The sequence below is a fragment of the Protomyctophum bolini genome (assembly GCF_963924005.1).
Source record: "Protomyctophum bolini genome assembly, chromosome: 5".
NCBI lineage: Eukaryota > Metazoa > Chordata > Actinopteri > Myctophiformes > Myctophidae > Protomyctophum > Protomyctophum bolini.
In genome coordinates, this window is record NC_137866.1 from 11,867,367 (window position 1) to 11,885,824 (window position 18,458).

At 45.9% G+C, this 18,458-nt stretch overlaps 1 protein-coding gene across 3 annotated transcripts in view; it reads left to right on the top strand.

Moving 5' to 3' along the window:
- rerea (arginine-glutamic acid dipeptide (RE) repeats a) overlaps positions 1–18,458 on the top strand; it is a 164,880-nt gene that overhangs the window by 109,149 nt on the left and 37,273 nt on the right. For 2 of the 3 annotated variants that reach the window (XM_080764130.1, XM_080764129.1), the window contains 3 exons: positions 8,068–8,173; positions 9,956–10,052; positions 11,120–11,224. In XM_080764130.1, the coding sequence (XP_080620256.1) occupies positions 8,068–8,173; positions 9,956–10,052; positions 11,120–11,224 (308 nt within the window). Of the gene's footprint in view, positions 1–8,067; positions 8,174–9,955; positions 10,053–11,119; positions 11,225–15,487; positions 15,660–18,458 lie in introns of those variants that run through there. The other variant, XM_080764131.1, reaches the window with a different exon arrangement.

The following is an 18,458-nucleotide window of genomic DNA, read 5'->3' on the forward strand; positions in this document are numbered from 1 at the left end:
GGGGGGGGTCGTTCTCCAGTCACACAAACCCCTGGACCTAACAGAGGGCTATTTAGTCCTAAGCCTGCATTTTCATTATTGTTGGGGTTAGATGTCATCACCATGCCAAATGTAGAAGAGGTGAAATGAAGACCGGCCCTGTTTGTTTTCCCAGTGGCGGGAATGGAGATGGGAGCGCTTTAGCCGGCGTGAAACCACAGATGTGGCGTGGCAGCAGTGGTCATGTGTAATGCGTGCGACTCTGTCTGTAAAGTGTGCCTGTGGCTGCTTGGCAGTATGACTTCTACAGCAACACTCCCAAAGCCTCCCTGCCCAGCCTTCACATCTTAATTGCCATTATCTGCTAGCTCATTTATGACTCAACCCTCCTCTACTCCGCTCCTTCCTTCCTCCTCCCCTCTCCCCGGAGGACAAAATGGCTCACTAACATCCTCAAATGCGATGCTGCCATGTTTGTGATTTATATGGCACATACACAAGCCCACGCGTGCACCACTGAAGGGACCTCTATTCTTAAGGTGTGTAAATGGGTGTTAGAAAACACATAAACACACACATGCACACGCACACGCACACACACACACACACACACACACACACACACACACACACACACAGAGCCAATCTGCTTAGTGTGTAGCAGTTAAAGAGCATCCAATCCTTCATGGAGCTGGGCTGACAGATGGGCACAGTGTGTCCAAAAGCTGAGGGGGACGATTTAATATCCAAACAACTCAGTCCACAGACGGATAAAGACCCACTGCTGCACAAAGGTCCTGAAAGAACCACAGTCAAAGCTTAGGACTCTGCTCTCCTTCTCTCCCCCATTCCTTTCGCCGGCTCCATTTATGCTTGTTGCCAGGCGGAGAGGCAGGCTGTCCATGCAGTCTCCGGTACAGGGGATCTGTGTTAGTGGGTGGGTGTGGATTCATGGGGTGGTGGAAACATGTAATCAACACTTGTTTGGCATTATTAGTATGTGCTGGCCTCGGAGAGGCAGGCTATAGAGGGGCCAGGGCCCCCTTCTTTTCCTTTCTTCCAGAGAGCCAAGTACGGCCCTAGAAAGCACATAAGGAGAGGAGGATTTGAGAGTGGAATCCTGCTGCTGCGGCGGCTCTGATGGTCTGATTTAGAGGTGCTTTCTCTTACCTCTGACACCGCTGAGTCCCGGCCTGCCCTGCCCCACTGCAGGGCTGCTACAAGAATAGTGGTGCTTATCCCCAAAGCCTACTCTTATTTGTGTGTGAGAGAAAGGGAGTGCATGTGTGCGCGCGCGCGTTCGTGTTTGTTCTCACAGCTTGCTGACATTTGTTTTTAACCACCTCCTTTGTCACTCACCGAGATGTCGAAGGTTGCGTGAGCACAGCAGATCTCCCGTACCCTGCCAGTGTGTGTATATACACATACACACACACACACACACACACACACACACACACACAGTCGGGTTGTGTTCTTTGTCGTCCAGATGGAAGTGCTTATTGAGTGCTGGTGTGCTGGCAGAGCTCACTCTCTGTCTCAGCAAGAGGAGACGGAGAATGAGGAAGACAGAGCCTTCCAATTACATACATCATCCTTTTGAGCATGTGTGTCTGTGTGTGCAAGCGTGTGTGCGTGTCTGTCTGAGCAGTGTACATAACTGCTTGTGTGTGTGTGTGTGTGTGCCTTGTGCCTATGAGTGTGGATGTGCGTCTGTGGTGTGCACGTGTGTATGTCATCCTCCCAGCCAGCTCTTCCTGCCTCCCCTCTCTAATCATATCATGTGGGAGCAGTAGATTAGTCCTCCCAGATCCCATCTCTGCCTCCCAACGCTACAATCAGCCTTTTGTTCTTAGCTAGTGCCCCCACCCTCAGCCCCCACCCCGCTCATACACACACACACACAGAGAGAGAACAATCCACCCTAGTCCCTGGCTGGCACTATGTGCCCCTGTCTGTCCATTTGACACCTCTACCAACCTCCTGTCTGTCACGTACAAACATGCACACACACACACACACACACACACACACACCACCCCCCCACATTGGCTAGCTTTAGCTGTTAGCTTAGCAACGTGCTAGCATTACTGGGCTGCCTACCATTCCTGACTGACACCGCCTGCCTCTTATGTTTGACCTCCTCCACTCCCCCCCCCCTCTCTCTCTCTCTCTCCCTCTGTCTCTCTCTTCTCATTCATCAGTGTTCAGAATCTGTCCTTCCTTCCTAACTTCCTTCCTTCCTGCTGTCCGCCACCTCCTGAAGGAAATCGACATAGATTGTGTAGTGCTGATGTCACCGGTGGGACTGAGGAGAGAGGGAGAGAGGGAGGGAGGGAGGGAGGGAGGGAGGGCGGGCGGGCGGGCGGGCGTGAAGGATAGAAAGGAGGAGAGAGAAAGGAAGGGTCACCAGCGGGGTTAGTGAAGGAAGGGGAGAGTGTTTGAAAAGCGGGGAAAATAAACAGTGGTTTCCTGTTAACGAGGTGCACCGGGGGCCTGCGGTGTGGGAGCAAGGGGGTCTGGATCTGTTTAAAGCAGATCTCTAGTGTTACAGTACGGAGTAAGGAGGTGGTGGTGTGGGGGGGGGGGGGTTACTTGTGGTTCAAGGGTTACAGGTTGTAAGAACATTCCCTTGTTTTTCTTTTCTTTTTTTTTTTCTTTCTCCGAGGCCAGGGTTTTTTGCCGAAAGACTCACGGCCATGTTGAGCAGTTTAACAGAGCGGGGGGTTGGGGTGGGTGCTGCTGATCCAGGAGAAGGCTGGGGTTGGTCGCTGCCTCTGTCAATATCCTCTCCCCACCAACGAGGAGGAGGGGTTTAGCTTTGGCTCACTGTCTCTCTGTTTACTACTGCATTAAACGGAGAAATATGCTCTTGTTTGGATTTCACACCCTCTTAGTTTAAAACATGGAATTAAGCCCACAAACAGTCAATTCTTTTAAGTATGGTACCTCCCCTGCAGAACATAGTCCCCCCTCCCTTTTCACATTTAAAGTATTGTACTGTATTTTCCTCCGTCCGCAGTCTTTGTGGTGGTGTGGTCCTACACAGGGGCCAGCCTCTAGAGTTGACTGTCTCAGTCTTTGTGGTGGTGTGGTCCTACACAGGGGCCAGCCTCTAGACAGGGGCCAGCCTCTAGAGTTGACTGTCTTTGTGGTGGTGTGGTCCTACACAGGGGCCAGTCTCCAGAGTCCAGAGCCTCCAGTCTTTGTGGTGGTGTGGTCCTACACAGGGGCCAGCCTCCAGAGCCTCCAGTCTTTGTGGTGGTGTGGTCCTACACAGGGGCCAGCCTCCAGAGTTGACTGCACACACAAGCAGCCTCACAAAGGGAAACGGCATGGGCATTATGGAAGCCAAAGGGGCCAGCCACCTTTTAGCTCCAATCGGGGGCATTCCCACTTCCCAGGCAGAATGAATTGCCTTGACACTACTCTAGGCGTAGCCTTAGTCACTGTCTTGGATGCATTGATAACGTGATTGAATGACTAGATTATGTAGACTATTAGACTGAAATGTAAACGGTACAGTCAAACACATAGTCTAAAAGGATATCACTGAAATTAGTCATTGCAATCTTGTTTCCATGCGCATGGTGAAATAATTCTTCTTTCAAGGTTTTCGTTAGTCCATACGTAGCTTACTTATACAAAATGTTACAGCATTTGAAAAGTCAGTTGGGCAGTATCCCCCCCCCCCCCCCCCCACACACACACACACACACACACACACACACACACACACACACACACACACACACACAGTGTCTGAGTGTGCCCAGGAATGCACAGGGCAGCCTGAGCCACCGGAGGGATGGAGCGGGTGGGGGGGTGACTATTGTGCTCAGCCTTAAAGCATGACTCTCAGATTTATATCTGCTGAATGAATAGAGGGGCTAGCCTCGTCGTACCCAGGGGGCTCCACTGGAGAAGGGAGGACAGTTGTAATTTCAAGGCTGAGGAAATGAGAAGCTTTATCCCCCCCCCCCACCCCCCAATAATGCTACTCTCTCTCTATTTTTCCTTTCGTATGTCCTCTCTACACTTAATTTTCATTTCATCCTTCTTCTCCCGCCCTTCCTTCATTCCCCCCTCAGCAGCTGGTGGGTGAGTCTTTTGGCGTGTCTACACAGAGCGGTATTCCCAGGGTTGTAGGCCGCGCAGGGAGCTAGAGAAGGAGGGCACGGGGCTTGTTGTGTAGCCTCTGGCAGGGCAGACAAAGATGGCCGACATCGTGCCGAAGCAATGGCTCTACTCTGCTCTGTAGGCAGCATGGATTGTCCCTAATCAATTCAGCACTGTGGTTCTCTGGCTCTTGTACTCTCCCTCCCTCGCCCGCTCTCTCTCCCTCTCTCTCTCCCCCTCTCCCTCTTTTATTCTGCCTCCCTCTGTTCTCTCTTCCCCTCTCACTGCTGCCTGAGAGGGCTTATCTCCGCTGTGGGCTTTTGAATAGAAATCTGCTCTGGAGAGCAGCAAGTACTCTGTAACATTGAGGATATTGATGTTACTTGATTAACGCTCAGCCTTCACTTCAGTCTGTCAGGTCTTTGGGTTTTGAGGGAAATTGTGTGGGATTATGAATGACATGCGCGCACGCGCGTGTGTTTGTGCAATGTGTGTGTGTGTGTGTGTGTGGTGTGGGGGGGAGGGGGCAGCATGTGCGCGCCTGTGTGTCTGCCTGTTTGCATTAAGCACATAGCCTCTGTGTTCCAGCTCTCTGAAAATTCCCTTTGATTTTGTGGTTTTTACAGGCAGAAAATGAGATGTTCAGGTATTGCGCTGCCTGGCAGCGTTTACAATCTCCTAAAAGCATTAATTATGTAGAAGCAGTGGATGCTGCTGTGCCACGGCAGACAGCCTCGTCTTTCTTAGACAACAGCGGTCTTTGTATTGTGTCTGGACAGACCAGAGGTTACACTGTCAACAGTGTACAAATAGATACATGAACACTTCTGGATTTTACTGTGTGGGAAGGTTTGGCTAGAAGTTGGGAGGGGGAGCAAACATGATGTCATTGTGCACATCTCTTTGTATGTGCGTGCGTGTGCGCCTACTGCATACGTGTGTGCTCTTCTGCATTGTTTGTGGAATTATAGTATAGCAAGTATATGCGAAAGCCCTCAGATCACTGTCTGCGTGCGCACAATGAAATCCTCCCATAACCATTTTTATACTCCCAGAGAGTATTTAATTGTGTGCATGCGCAAGGTTCGAGCTGTGCAGAGATGCTCTGATTGACTGCTTTTAGGAGATTGTAACCCCCCCCCCCCCCCCCCCCCACACACACACACACACACACACACACACACACACACACACACCACACATTCGGCACAAACACACACCCTGCTGGAGAGAGGGAGATCACAGGGAGAAACATAGAAAATGGAGGGTGGGATTGGATTGAGTTTCAGAGGGTTTTATCGAGAGTAAATAGTGAAGAGGCGACTGAGAGAGAGGGGGGGGGGGGTTTCAGGGAGGTGATGATTTGCTTGGCTGCATGTGTTCAGCCCCCCTCCCCTCCCTCCCCCATGACATAACTGAACCAAGTACTCCAAAGGCTTCAAATATCTTTACACTGACCTCATGTTCCTCTACACGGTGTGCTAAGCACATAGTGCACACACGCGCACACACACCAGCACCCACAGCTATTAAGCTAAACGGTCAGGCCTGGGGGTGCCTGGTGGCTCAGCCAGCTAGTACACTGACCATATGCTCCTTGTGAGTAGCCAGGACCCAAGTTTTAGAATCCAACCTCTCGTCACGTCTCGCATGTCTCCCCTGCTCTCTCTGTGCCCTATGCTTCCTGTCTCTCTGTAGTAATACTCTACTATCTAATTAACCACTTAAACCCTCTCCGAGTGGAATAGTAAGAGAGTGGCGACACTAGCGTTGACTCCCATTGTAACAATGGAATGTGGAAGTGCTCATTGTTTGGAACATCCAATGTTTGGAACTATAGCCCATAGGCACCCGCTTTGCGGCGAGATCAAAGTGTGTCGCCACTCTGTTACTATTCCACTCGGAACCCTATATACTTTGTATATATACTTAGTATATATACTTAGTATATAGGACGGGGTCCCCCAGGGCTCTATACTTGGTCCGCTTCTTTTTTTCACCCTCTACAGAAAATCTCTTTGTTGAAAATCTAGTACAGCTATTTATTTATTTATTTTTGAGGAATGTTCACCCCCAGGCCAGAATAGTGACGTTCATTTGGTTAGAGCGTAGAAATGCCACACACAAAAAGACAGAACGGAACAGTCAAGATTGCTGTGTTAGTGTAAGTGTTATTCTTGGTGTTAATGTTGAGTTTACTGTTAATGTTGGTGTTAATTTTAATGTTGCTGCATATCTCTCCAGCAGTCATGCACTACAGATTGCTTCGTGCTTGCGTACCTGCTAATGCAGACCAATTTCATTTGAAGAAACACTCATCTCTGGCAAAAGAATCACGACTGATGTTAAGATTACATCTTTGTATTTATAATTGTTGATACAGCGCCTGTGGTGAGTTTTATATGAGATGGGGAGAGAGGAACCACTAGTTCATAGAAATACACACACTTCAAAGACGGAATAATTTCATGGTGGAACACACTCACTTCTGGTATAACTTAAGAATGTCAACGTCAGTGTTGCATATAAATTATAATATAATATAAATTAATTTCTAAATACCCGCTTGCTCACTCACTGCTGGAGTTTGTTCAACAATGCAAAAGAGCTGCATTCATTACAGCCTTTGTGTGAGGGCTAGGTTATAACATTACATAACAGTCATTCATGGTATTCTTATTCTCCCAGTATGGTATATTTATTTCTCGTCATGCAGGCACAGAATGGCGCCCTGAGCGGATTGTCAGCCGTAGACTATCTTTAAATATGAGACATCACGGAGGTCAGGTCACCCAATCTGATCTTCTGACACCGTCAAGAGATGTCAGGTCATGACAGCTTGAGGCCTTTAGTGTTAGTAGTGTGAGTAGTGTTGTTATTGTTGGTGTAATGTGGGTCTTAGTGTTGCTTTAGAGTTCGTGTTGGTGTTGGTATTAGGTTTTAGTGTTGTTCTTGGTGTTAGTGTTGGCGATAGTATTTGTTTTAGTGTTATTGTTGTTCTTGGTGTTAGTGGCTCAGTGAGTCACACGTCTGACACAGGCTGTGCCGTGCAGTGGTGCCTTGTTAATGAGTGCTGAGGGCGACAGCGATCCCTTTAATGTTCTTTTAACGGTCAGCTGGACTTGTGTGAAGACACAATAAATATTTTATATCATGGAATGAAAACAGTGTTTGCCCTTTTCATCCCTCACACCCCCCCCAGCCCTGGCCTTAGCGTCTACTGTTTCCTATTTGTTGCCCTCCCTCACTCACTCTCTCTTTCTCGTCTGTGTTTTCTGGGTATTTATTTTCTTCCACCCATTGACTGGCCCTGGAAGCTCTCTTTCCCTTGTCTCAGTGCTGCCACTTGCTGGTCACATACTACAACTGCAGTTTCCTCGCTTACCTGCATTACATCGAAAGGCCAGTGGATGGCAGCGCTCAAAGACCTCAAGTGGAAAAAGCCACGGTGCACACACACACACACACACACACACACACACACATACACAGGATATTGTACCTCAGAGAGAGCAAACTAGTCTGCGGGTGTGTAAAAGCTGTCAGCATGTCAGAATCACTTAATGGATCCACTTGAGTGTCGTCATGAGGTGAAAGGATGTCCAGGGCAGGCAGAGAGGCTGCAGGCTTCCTGGGAGCAACTCCCTGATCCTCCCTGCTCTCCAGATTTTATTTCTGCACGCCTCCTCCCTGTTTACTTTATTAAGGCTCTAAATGCTGCACAATCCCTTTTTAATTGACTTGGTTTCACTGCAGGCTTTCTGGCATCAGCCGGCGTGAATCATAAACAACACGCCTGTGCCGGGCCGCTGTTTGCCAAGAGGCCAATTTGTGACGCCGTTAACAAACAAATGATGTCTGTTTATTTTATAGGAGGGGCGGGGGGTATTTTTCTCTTCTTCGCTGCTGTTTTCCCTCCTCACTCACTCTCTCTCTCTCTCTCTCTCCACCTTGTGTCATGTGTTGCAGAGTAAACGGGACCATCTGCTGATGAGTGTGAAATGGTACTACCGCCAATCCGAGGTCCCCGACTCTGTCTACCAACACCTGGTGCAGGATCGCAACAATGAGAATGGTGAGGCTGCCTTGTATACCTGTGTAAACACACACACACACACACACACACACACACACACACACACACACACACACACACACGCGCACGCACTCACGTACACACAAAGTAAATACACACATGCTTCCTCTTTGACGCAACACTTAATTTTTCTGTCACACACGCACGTGCACAAGCACAAGCTGTGTGCCAGCCTTGCCTGTGCTCACCAGATTGTGGGGGATATAGGAGATAGCTGTGAACTGCATCTCAAACAGAAGCCAGTGCACACGGTGTCCCAGACAGCAGAACCAATCCCAGGGCTCTGTTCTGTTCCCCGGGTAATACGCCACACTGCAGCTTATTAGCACTTGAAAAGCCCTGCTGTGTCATGTGGGTCTGGAGCGCGTGCAACACTCTCTCCACAGCAGCAGTAGGAAAATGGATTTGTCGCACACATTCACACACTTAATAAACTAACCACCCCGCACCCCCGCCCTTACATTTTTAACACATTTTCAGATCATCTGACATAATAGGGGTTTGATCTCAAGCTGAAAGCACACTCGAACGATGGGATTTGCAGCCTGGTTGCTTCTCTCTATATACCACCCCATAGAGATACAGGTGGATAAGATGGAGGAAATATTGGCACGCTTTCTCAGTACAGTAGCTCCCAAAGCATACTTTGTATTTGTACTGACACATGCCGTTCCATTACGCTCATCACCTTTGTGGCCTTTTTATTTTATTTGATTTAATTTTTCAATACAAGGTGTCAGAGTAGATTGTTTGCCGTTTACAGCACATTTAATCATATCTGTTATTATTGGCACAACTTCTGGGAGGCCTTGAACCCAATATTTTCCCAAACTTACCGATTCACATTACATTATGGATTTAGGATGTTTGCTGGAGTAGTAGGAAGCACCTAACTGTTTGCATCCTATCAGCGGACGTTTTATCAGGATAACGATACTTCACTTGTTCTCAAACGGGGCCTGTTTGAAATGGAATTTCCCCCAAACAGTGGTTCCATTCAAAGTTCAAAGCTGTAATGGGTGACAGGCAGAACAAATATATCCATGAATACACAAAGTATATCTATACAAGTATACGCCACATGTACAGTACACACCATACCCCATATACAGTACCTATGTTGTTGTTGGTGTTACTACTTATTAACGGAGGTGGACATTTACTTAAATCTGTACTTAAGTACAAATGTTGTACTTCGCTACTAAAATCACGCAATAACAACATTGTAAGCAGATACAACGTGTATTCACAACTCCAGTTTCACCTGGATCTGACATTAGAAATTCAGCAGCACAGGTGTTAGTGAAAAAGGGTTCCTTGCCGGTGTGTCATCAAGGTTATCAAGAACACACCAACACAAGTGATTTCAGTTCAGTACGGCACACCGGTGTCTGCAGTCTGTCCTTGCAATGCGTTGGGAGTGGACTCTGGATTATTAGAATTGATGTCACATGGGGGGGGGGGGGGGGGAGCGCAGTGGCCACAGCACTGGTCATTTGTCACCAATGAGTCCTGGGCTCATACACTGTTCTGCTGATGCGCCTTAACCTCCACATGGGTCATTTCACCTGGGAACGGAACATTATGTCCTTTCGTCGGGGGACAACACTTTATTGGCTTTATTGAATTACGTGGCATAATGTTGACCTCCGTTCAAGCACATTGCTGTTTTGAGTGTATGCTGCACTGTGAATACTTAGCAAATAGCAATGTATTCTGTCTCAGACACGTGATTTTTGTTCTCCCTCTGTCTTATCCCAGATACTGGCCGGGAGCTGGTTATCACAGACTCAGTGATCAAGACTCGAGAACTCTTCATCTCCGACATTTTGGATACATACCATGCTGCTGCTCTTAGGTAACCGCACACACACACACACACACACACACACACACACACACACACAGAGTCTAGTAGCTTTATATCCCTAGCTTTGGCCAAGATATCTGAGCACCTAAATGCTGAAGGAAAAACGTTCCAAGCCCTAATTGCCACCCAGTCACACTGATAGCAATCACACTGTAACTTGCTATCCCTAGCACAAGGAAAAAGGGAGGACAGGCATAATTATTGTCTCAGTCTGAAACCAGATATTCTCCTCTTTGCACATGTGATTCATCCCTCCGTCCCTTCATCTCCTTACTCTCTTGATCCGTTCCTGGCGACTTCCCCCTTTCCTCTCACCTCCCCACCTTCCCTTCGCCTTAACTGAAACCATGTGTGTGTGAGTACTGCAACAGCGGGTCTTCAGCACAGTGTCTTACAGAAACCGCTGATTTCAGGGCAAATTAGCTGCAACTTCTCCCTGCATAGAGAACCCTTTTGATTTGCCTCCGTCTTGAGGCTTTAGATAAACGGGATGGAATTCCAGTGGGATGCTGTAATGCCGCAGCCGTAGCTCTCTCCAAAGGGGCCGCTCTCCCCCGTTCCCCTTTCATCTTGCCAGGAGAAGGTAGTGTTTCTCTGCAAGGCCTTGCTCCAGACCCCTGTGATGCCTATTATTTTGATAGACCCAGACACGGGGGGCTGCTGGAAACAAGGAATCGTATCAAGATGTGCTCAGGAGTCCCAGGCCCCTTGACTCATTGGGTGGTAATCACATCTAGGGAGACGGGCAACACAGGTTGAATACCTGTCCAAGTTCTCTGCATGCGTCTGTCTGCCACACTTCAACTGCAGCAGATGAGGCAGGGCTGACAGGTTCAGCTGGTGTTTACAGGCTCTGTAGCTATAGAGTCTGATCCCTCACAGCAAACTCAACAGGCACTGACAGGCACTAGATACCTGCTGCTGGATTTGTCACCTTCAATAGACAAACCCCTGAGCGCTTCTAATTATATACCGCCGCTGCTCCTGCTATGATGGCTTTTATCAGCGCTAGTTTGTAGTCTAATTAGGCTTGTTTTCCCTTTCTTCTTTCACAGGGGAAAATGCAATATTGCCCATTTCTCTGACATTTTTGCTGCCAGGGATTTCCAAGCCCGAATTGACTCCTTCTTCTATATCCTGGGATATAACCCAGAGACCAGGTAAGAAACACTCAGTTTAATCACTTGCACTGCTACAGCATTTCCCTACTTCCTTCAGGCCATAAATACTGGACAAGTCACTACACAGTGCTTCATCTAATGATACCGCTATGCTCATCATTGCTGCAGGTATCCGAACAAGGATATTTGTGTCTTAACTGGAAATGAGTCGGGGTAATCAGTGACAATGGCCATATAACTGGGTTTTGATATTTCATACACTTTGTTTGTGATTAGCTTCAAATTTTAGTGCCACAAGGTTTCACTATATGATGTAGAAATGCTACCCACCAGCTTCCTTGCACCCTGACCCTGAACGAAACGTAACCTGACAGTACGCTTAAAACAACACCGAACACCATCAGAAGCATATTGGGAGATTTTGGCACACATGGCAAGCGCTACCAACACATTTAACTGTTGCTAATTCCAAGATAATTTGTCTATGAGCCGAGCCACGGAGTCAGTCCAACTGTGTAGAGGATCCCAGTCAAGCGCCATATAGTAGGAGGTTGTCACATGTGGGGAAGAAAACAGATCTAGAAGCTATCAACATGTTGCGATACGTCTCATTGTTAGCTTGTAGATATTTTACCATTTGCCTCATGCAAAAGTATGACGTAACGTGTTCAGGTCAGGAAAGGTCTGTCCGTGGTCAGTAAGATTAGGAGGATGGCGGTTCATGAGGGAACAGAGAGGCAATCAGCTGGACAATTGGAAGTATTGTCATTACGTTTTAGTTTTATCAGTCGAAATACAAAGAATATTGTTGTCTGTTGTAAACTTTGCCGACGTATTTGTTGAGAAATGGAAGAATCTGCAATGGCAGGTGTGAGAGGCTGCAATATGTGCAGTTCTGCTGTTTGGTTGATTTTTCGATTATTGTTCCATTATGTGGAATATGCAGAAAAGGCAGGTTTTGTCTGATTGGTTGCTCCTAATTATTGTTCCAACAAAGTGGATTCAGTTCTAAACAGATGGTATTGTAGATCACTTTTTGAGGGGGATTGGGTTGCCAAAGTTATAGAATAATATAACTTGGAATGGTATGCTTATTCTTTATACCTACATACATAAGTAATAATAAGAAATGTCAAAGTCATGTCATTTGCTATTTAAAGGAGTAATAAGCAACTTGTACCTTATTATCTTCCTGAGTAACTTACCCAACACTGGTCATCTCTCTGTGAGAGAGGCTTATGCCAAAGGGTCAGCATGTCACATGACCCTGTTTCACCTGTCAAATGTAGTTTCTAGCTACGTTTGACTCCGTTTCACCAGGCACCAGGCACACAAACTCTTGATGGTGATACAGAACAGCACAGTGATTACCCCGGAAGTCACCACACACACACACACACACACACACACACACACACACACACACACACCCTGTTACAGGACACTAGTCTTGGAAGGGAGTCCTTTATATTCAGATGTCTTCAGTGACATAATAATCTGACCTGTGTCATACCTAGACATCCTAGTTATTCTATCTAGCCTGGATAATTTCACTTTGATGTTTTTGACTGACTATACCAGTAGGGGCGCTGTTGTGCCAGAAAGAGAGATAGTATTAGTGCTGCACTGTTGCCTGCTAATGAGAGAGAGAGAGGAGAGGGGGGGGGGGGGAGTTGCACCACTCAGTTCACACGGGTGTGATTTTTATATCCAGTCTAGAGCGGATACAGAGACGGTTTGTTTGTGTGCATGTCTGTGTCTGTGCAAAATACCGGAGTATGCAGGCTCTAGAGTCTAGACTGTGGAAAGCCCATTGACGTGAACCTATTTGATACCTTTGCTCTGACTCCTTTCTCATAGCAGTGATTTAAGATCCATATTACAGGGCTGTTTTACTTACCTTTGAGTTATTATAAGTGCCTATGCAGTACGCAGGGCTCCACACTAAATGTTTATTGTAAACACACCACATTACTTTCCTTATATAAATTTTCCGTATAAATTGCATAACTGTTACTTTGATAATAAGTTATAGAAGATACTAAATACATCTAGGCCAACTTACTGTTCAAAAGTATAATAGTAAAACATGCACACAAACAAATTACCTGCCATTTTTCTGTACAGCCATAGTCTGGATACGTCAGTGGGTTTTGTTTACTTTGTAGAAATGTTTGGAACCAACAAAAAAGCCACAACATAGACTATCTACAAGCTCACAAGGCATTGCAATTCGACTGCAACGCTTTGTGAGTTTGTAGATCTGCGATTTTCTCTGTCTTAAAAGCCTGTTTACAGTACTCTCCTGGATGCATGGATAGAGAGTTTACCGCATCCTTTCCTCCAATTGGCTCTATACCAAAGGACACTTTACAGTTTTGGGTTGTTATCTTTTCATTGGGTCGTTACCTTTTCATTCCATTATGTGCTAAAAGAGTGACTTTGAGAGCTTTAACCGTGTAATGTAAGTCAAAGAGGCTATTTTTGGACGTACAATTAATAATCAATGACACAAGCCAAGTGGAGCAGTTACATCATGACGGTAACTGCACAATCCAAACCTCTATCAAAATGTCCTTGTGCAAGTTTGTGTCAAATGCAGAACATATACAAATTTAACACCATCACTGTATGTGCTATTTCATGTTTTTTGGTTTGGCTTTTTGGCAATTTTTAGAGTAGGCACCCCAACTACTTGGCTATCAGGTTGCCCCTACTTCATTATCTCAACCACTCTGTATTCTCTCTCTCTCTGTAACCACTTTAGCCCTATTTGTTACACAGCTTGGTTGAATGCTTGATTCTCATTGGTCAATCGCTGAATTCAGCTGTGTGTTATTTCTTGATAATGACCGCTCCGCTCTATAACAGACCGCTGTCTAATCAGAGCACCTGCTGCGCTGCTTGTATTTTATGCTGTATCCAACATTACATGACACTGATGACAACCATGTAAACAAACACACCATGTCATTTACAGCTAAACGTTGCTCTCAAGAATGTTTTTGAAAACATTTGAATTTCACTTCAGTGTTTTCCGACTGTGCTGCAGCTGGGCAGATGGCCTGCGTCGTTCATTACTGTAAGCAAGGAAATACCTCGTTTTGTTGTTACTTTTGGGTCATTTTATTAATAAAGTAGCTCTGCGTAATAATGGGGATAATGTATGACGTGGTGGTGGTTGTTAAAATACAATGCCCTTCAGGATGATTACACACATCAACTTCGTCCTGTTGGTCATTACTTTTCAACAACTACGTCGGCGTCATACATTTTCCCTTGTGTAATTCGCTGTACGATAAATAGTGAGTTGTGATCTTGTAGATCTGCTCTTTTCGGCATTTTATAATTTATGAAAAAACAAAAAAACACCCATTATACACCTATTATAATGCATTGACTTAAGTATCCATCAGCTGTTTTACAAGCCTGCAGATCTGTTTTGTCACTCGGAACACAGCTAATCAGGCTGGAACCTTAGGCTAAGGGCTACTGTTTTGTTGAATGACAGCATGGCCTTATGGGAGCTATTCTGACATTTACTCTCAGGGTATCAGACATTTTAATAATCTCTCCCAAGCTGCCATTGAACTCCATGGAGGCTTGATGCCTTCCTACATGCATAGTTACTTGTGCTACCTGTGTCAACTTTATGAAACCTTTAGCCAAATAAATGCTGAACCACAGTAGACTGTTTATTTGGGTGGGTCTCTTGTTGTATAATACGTTTGCACAATGCACAGCACACATAATATTATTCACAATAATCAAGCTCCATTTCAGTATGTCATTGCACAACGTGAATTAAATTCAGAATAAGTAGGCTACAGCCTGCATTAAAAAATAATCTGCACATATTTTACAATTAACACAATTACCCGTATTAGACTGTTATACATGCATAATATTATGCATATTGCTACTGGCTGTAGCGGAGGTGACAGTAAAGTCCCCGTTATGCATACTCAAATGTTGCTAGTTAGTTAGGAACCCCCCACCTCGGGGCTCGGCTCCGTTCAATCACAGTCTGGGCTGCCCCTCCCTCCCTCCCCGCTGCTTGTTTGGTATGCCGAGCACTGTGTCTGCAGCCTTGCAAATTCAGCCTTGTTTATTATGGCGCTGCAGACATACGAGGAGAGATGAATGCCGTATCCAGATCGTGTCGTGTGTGTGAGTGTGTGTGTTCTGTCTGGCTCGCCGTGCCTGCATGCGTGTGTGTGTGTAAGGTCGTAGCACATGCTCAGTCGTCTCTCTCCGTGGAGCGGGGGAGCTGGCTACGCCGTGTGCGTGCGGGCTGAGGTCACAGCACAAGCTCAGTGAGAGCGAATCAATGCGTGCGTGGTTCTCCATTTTGAGCACCTACAAATAGGTGGGAGAGAGGGGAGTCTATTCCAACGAGCGTTGTACACAAAGTGTCATCATTCAGCCTTTAGAGCTCGATGTCAGAAATGGACGATTTGTTCAGTCCACGGAGGTAGGTCTGCTATCCTCTTCTCGCGCTTAGCGTAAAGGAGGAGAGCGTTCGTTCGTTCACTCGTCTTCATTTTGCGCCTCGCTCGCATTCCATCCGTCTGACAAACTGTATTAATAACATGTTTTGCTGAGCTACCTGAATGAATCTCATTATTGCTGCCGACTGTCTTTTGTCCCGAGACGAAAACGAGCCGATAGGTTTTGTTATTACATGAAAACGGAACGCTTGTTGAACGATAGACTAGTGTAGACAGACACTGCTCCTCCGAATCACATACCGTTACGCGTCGTTCACGCTATCGCATAAAGGTATTTCGAATGCCACGCGAAACGTTATTTCCCCATACAGTCCTACTAGCCGCGTTGTTGTTGTTTTTTTTGGGGGGGGAGATGTAGAATGTATAGCCTATACTGTATTGTTGCATGAAGAGCATAAGATGCAGGGAGAGAAATGCTCTGTCTGGCTCCATTTTGCAGTAGCCTGTGTGCTCATGTTTACAATCGAGATGACATGATGGCGTGGTGCGGGGCAGCCACGGTGTGCTTTGTTCACCCTCAAGCATGCACACAACCGCCCGCGTGCCATCTCTCGTAGAAATGATGTCTAGCAAATGACTGTATTTGACCAGTGAATAGAAATAGATCAGTCTCCGTGTGTTATTGTGTGCTACAATTATGTCAGTGTGCCACAGACCTGCGTGCGGTGATTGGGTGAAATTGATGGAAGGGGCGGGGTTAGCTTTGATTGCACACAGAAAAGTTGACCAGACAGTCACGTTGTTGTTTGCGTTTATAAATACGTCGGACCTGTAATTGCTTTCCAAAAAAAGAACTTTTTAGGCTAATTCGTATTAACTGAATACAATATACGTGAGCTGATTGTACCAGGCTGCACACTACGATAAAAAATGCTACAATGCTACAATAACCAGGTGGTTTAGCAGCAATGAACTAATCATTCATAAATGGTTGAGTGAACAATTCATTAAGGTTATGCTTGACCATAGTTCTAGCTTAAGATATCAGTATATTGTTTATTAAACAGTCACAATAAGGAAATCCATGAAATTATGTTTTTATTACAACAAGGTATGTCATTGTTTTGTAACATAGATTCAACTAACTGTATTGTACATGCATGTGTGTGCCTTGCCTATTCAGTATGCCAAGTCTTTTTCTGTGATCGTCATCGTGCATACCTGTAGCTTTGTTCATCTGCAATACATCTGCATTCTGCCTCCTCTCTCAGGACCCGTGCAGATTCTTCCATTTGTTTTGTAGACGGTCCAAGTTACCTCTCAGGATTTGCCTGACTAAAACATGGCTGTCGGTCTGCAGACAGCGTTCGTTCTCCTATATTCTGTTGCACACACGTCCTCATTTGTCATTCTTACAGCCTGCTGCCAAAGCTCACTGGACTTGGACGGGTGCACACAGTTGGGGGAACAGTTATAGAAAGTTTCTCCCACAGGGACGATGTTGCACGCACACACAACACACATGGCATGCACGCACGCACACACATACAGTACACACACACACACACACTCACTCACTCACTCAGTATTTTCACATTTCTATTTTAGTCGACTGCTTACCAAAATTACATGTTTATTGTTACTTGATTGCTACTTTTTATGTAGATCAAAAAATATTGTATATTAATGTAGTCTACACAATTCTCTTGTGTTTTGTTTTCTGTTTGACATCACATATGGCATCAAGAGTTATCCAATAGTCTTATATTCTCCAACACAGTCCCAATTATTATTACTATTGCTGTATTATCCTGTATTATCCTACTATAAAATGAAGAAACCTCTGTGTCTGGAACCGTATTTTCTCCTCAGTGGATTGACCAGTAGATCTGAATTTGCACACGGGCATTGACCGAAGGGAGTGACAAAGCTTAGCCAATTCTATACTTTTCCCAAATTTAAGCTTTGTGTAGTCTTAGTTGCAGTCCCATAGCCCGGATGGACGGTTGGTGGAAATTAAGTGATTTCCTAATTTAGTGGTGCAACCACTCCTATATACAGCTATGTCTGTCCCTGGGTCTCTGGCTGTGTCCCTGGGTCTGTCCAAGCACGAAAATAGCGTTTGGTTGGTTTTCACCACCAAGTGTCACTGTTGCGCAGCCTAACACACACACACACACACACACACACACACACACATTAACTGTATATATGATGATTTCGGGTGTGACAGTACAGGACCCCCACACCGTAACTCTGTCATTTCTCAACCATTTCGGATGTGGGGCGGCTCACCGGAACCGGGCTGGCCCCCTTGGTGCGTTCCTGGGGGTCTGGATGTTACGGGGACCCCCACACGGAGTTGCACCACTCACTTCACACGGGTGTGATTCCTTTTTTTTTTACTTTTATGCTATACAATTACAATTGAAGCTTTAACTAGAAATGCACTCTGACGAGCGCGCAACTTACCTCAACCAAGTTATTGAAACATCTGAGTTATGTGTCTATATAAATCCCGTTCCAGATATCCACTACAACGGGTTCTAAATGTTTTAAGTGTCCTATATTTAAGTTTGAAACTCAAATTGATTACATCATCCGATTCCACATATGTATACATATTGTGTATTTTTGGTGGCCCCCTCGGCCAATCAGGGATTGGCTAATGACGTAACTATGTATGTTTATGTATAAAGGGTGGTTCCTGATTAGCCGAGGGACAACACCGACATATGCCCCGACGTAACTATGTATGTTTATGTAAAAACGGTGTTTCCTGATTGGACGAGGGTGTCACAAAAAATTCACAATCCCTGATT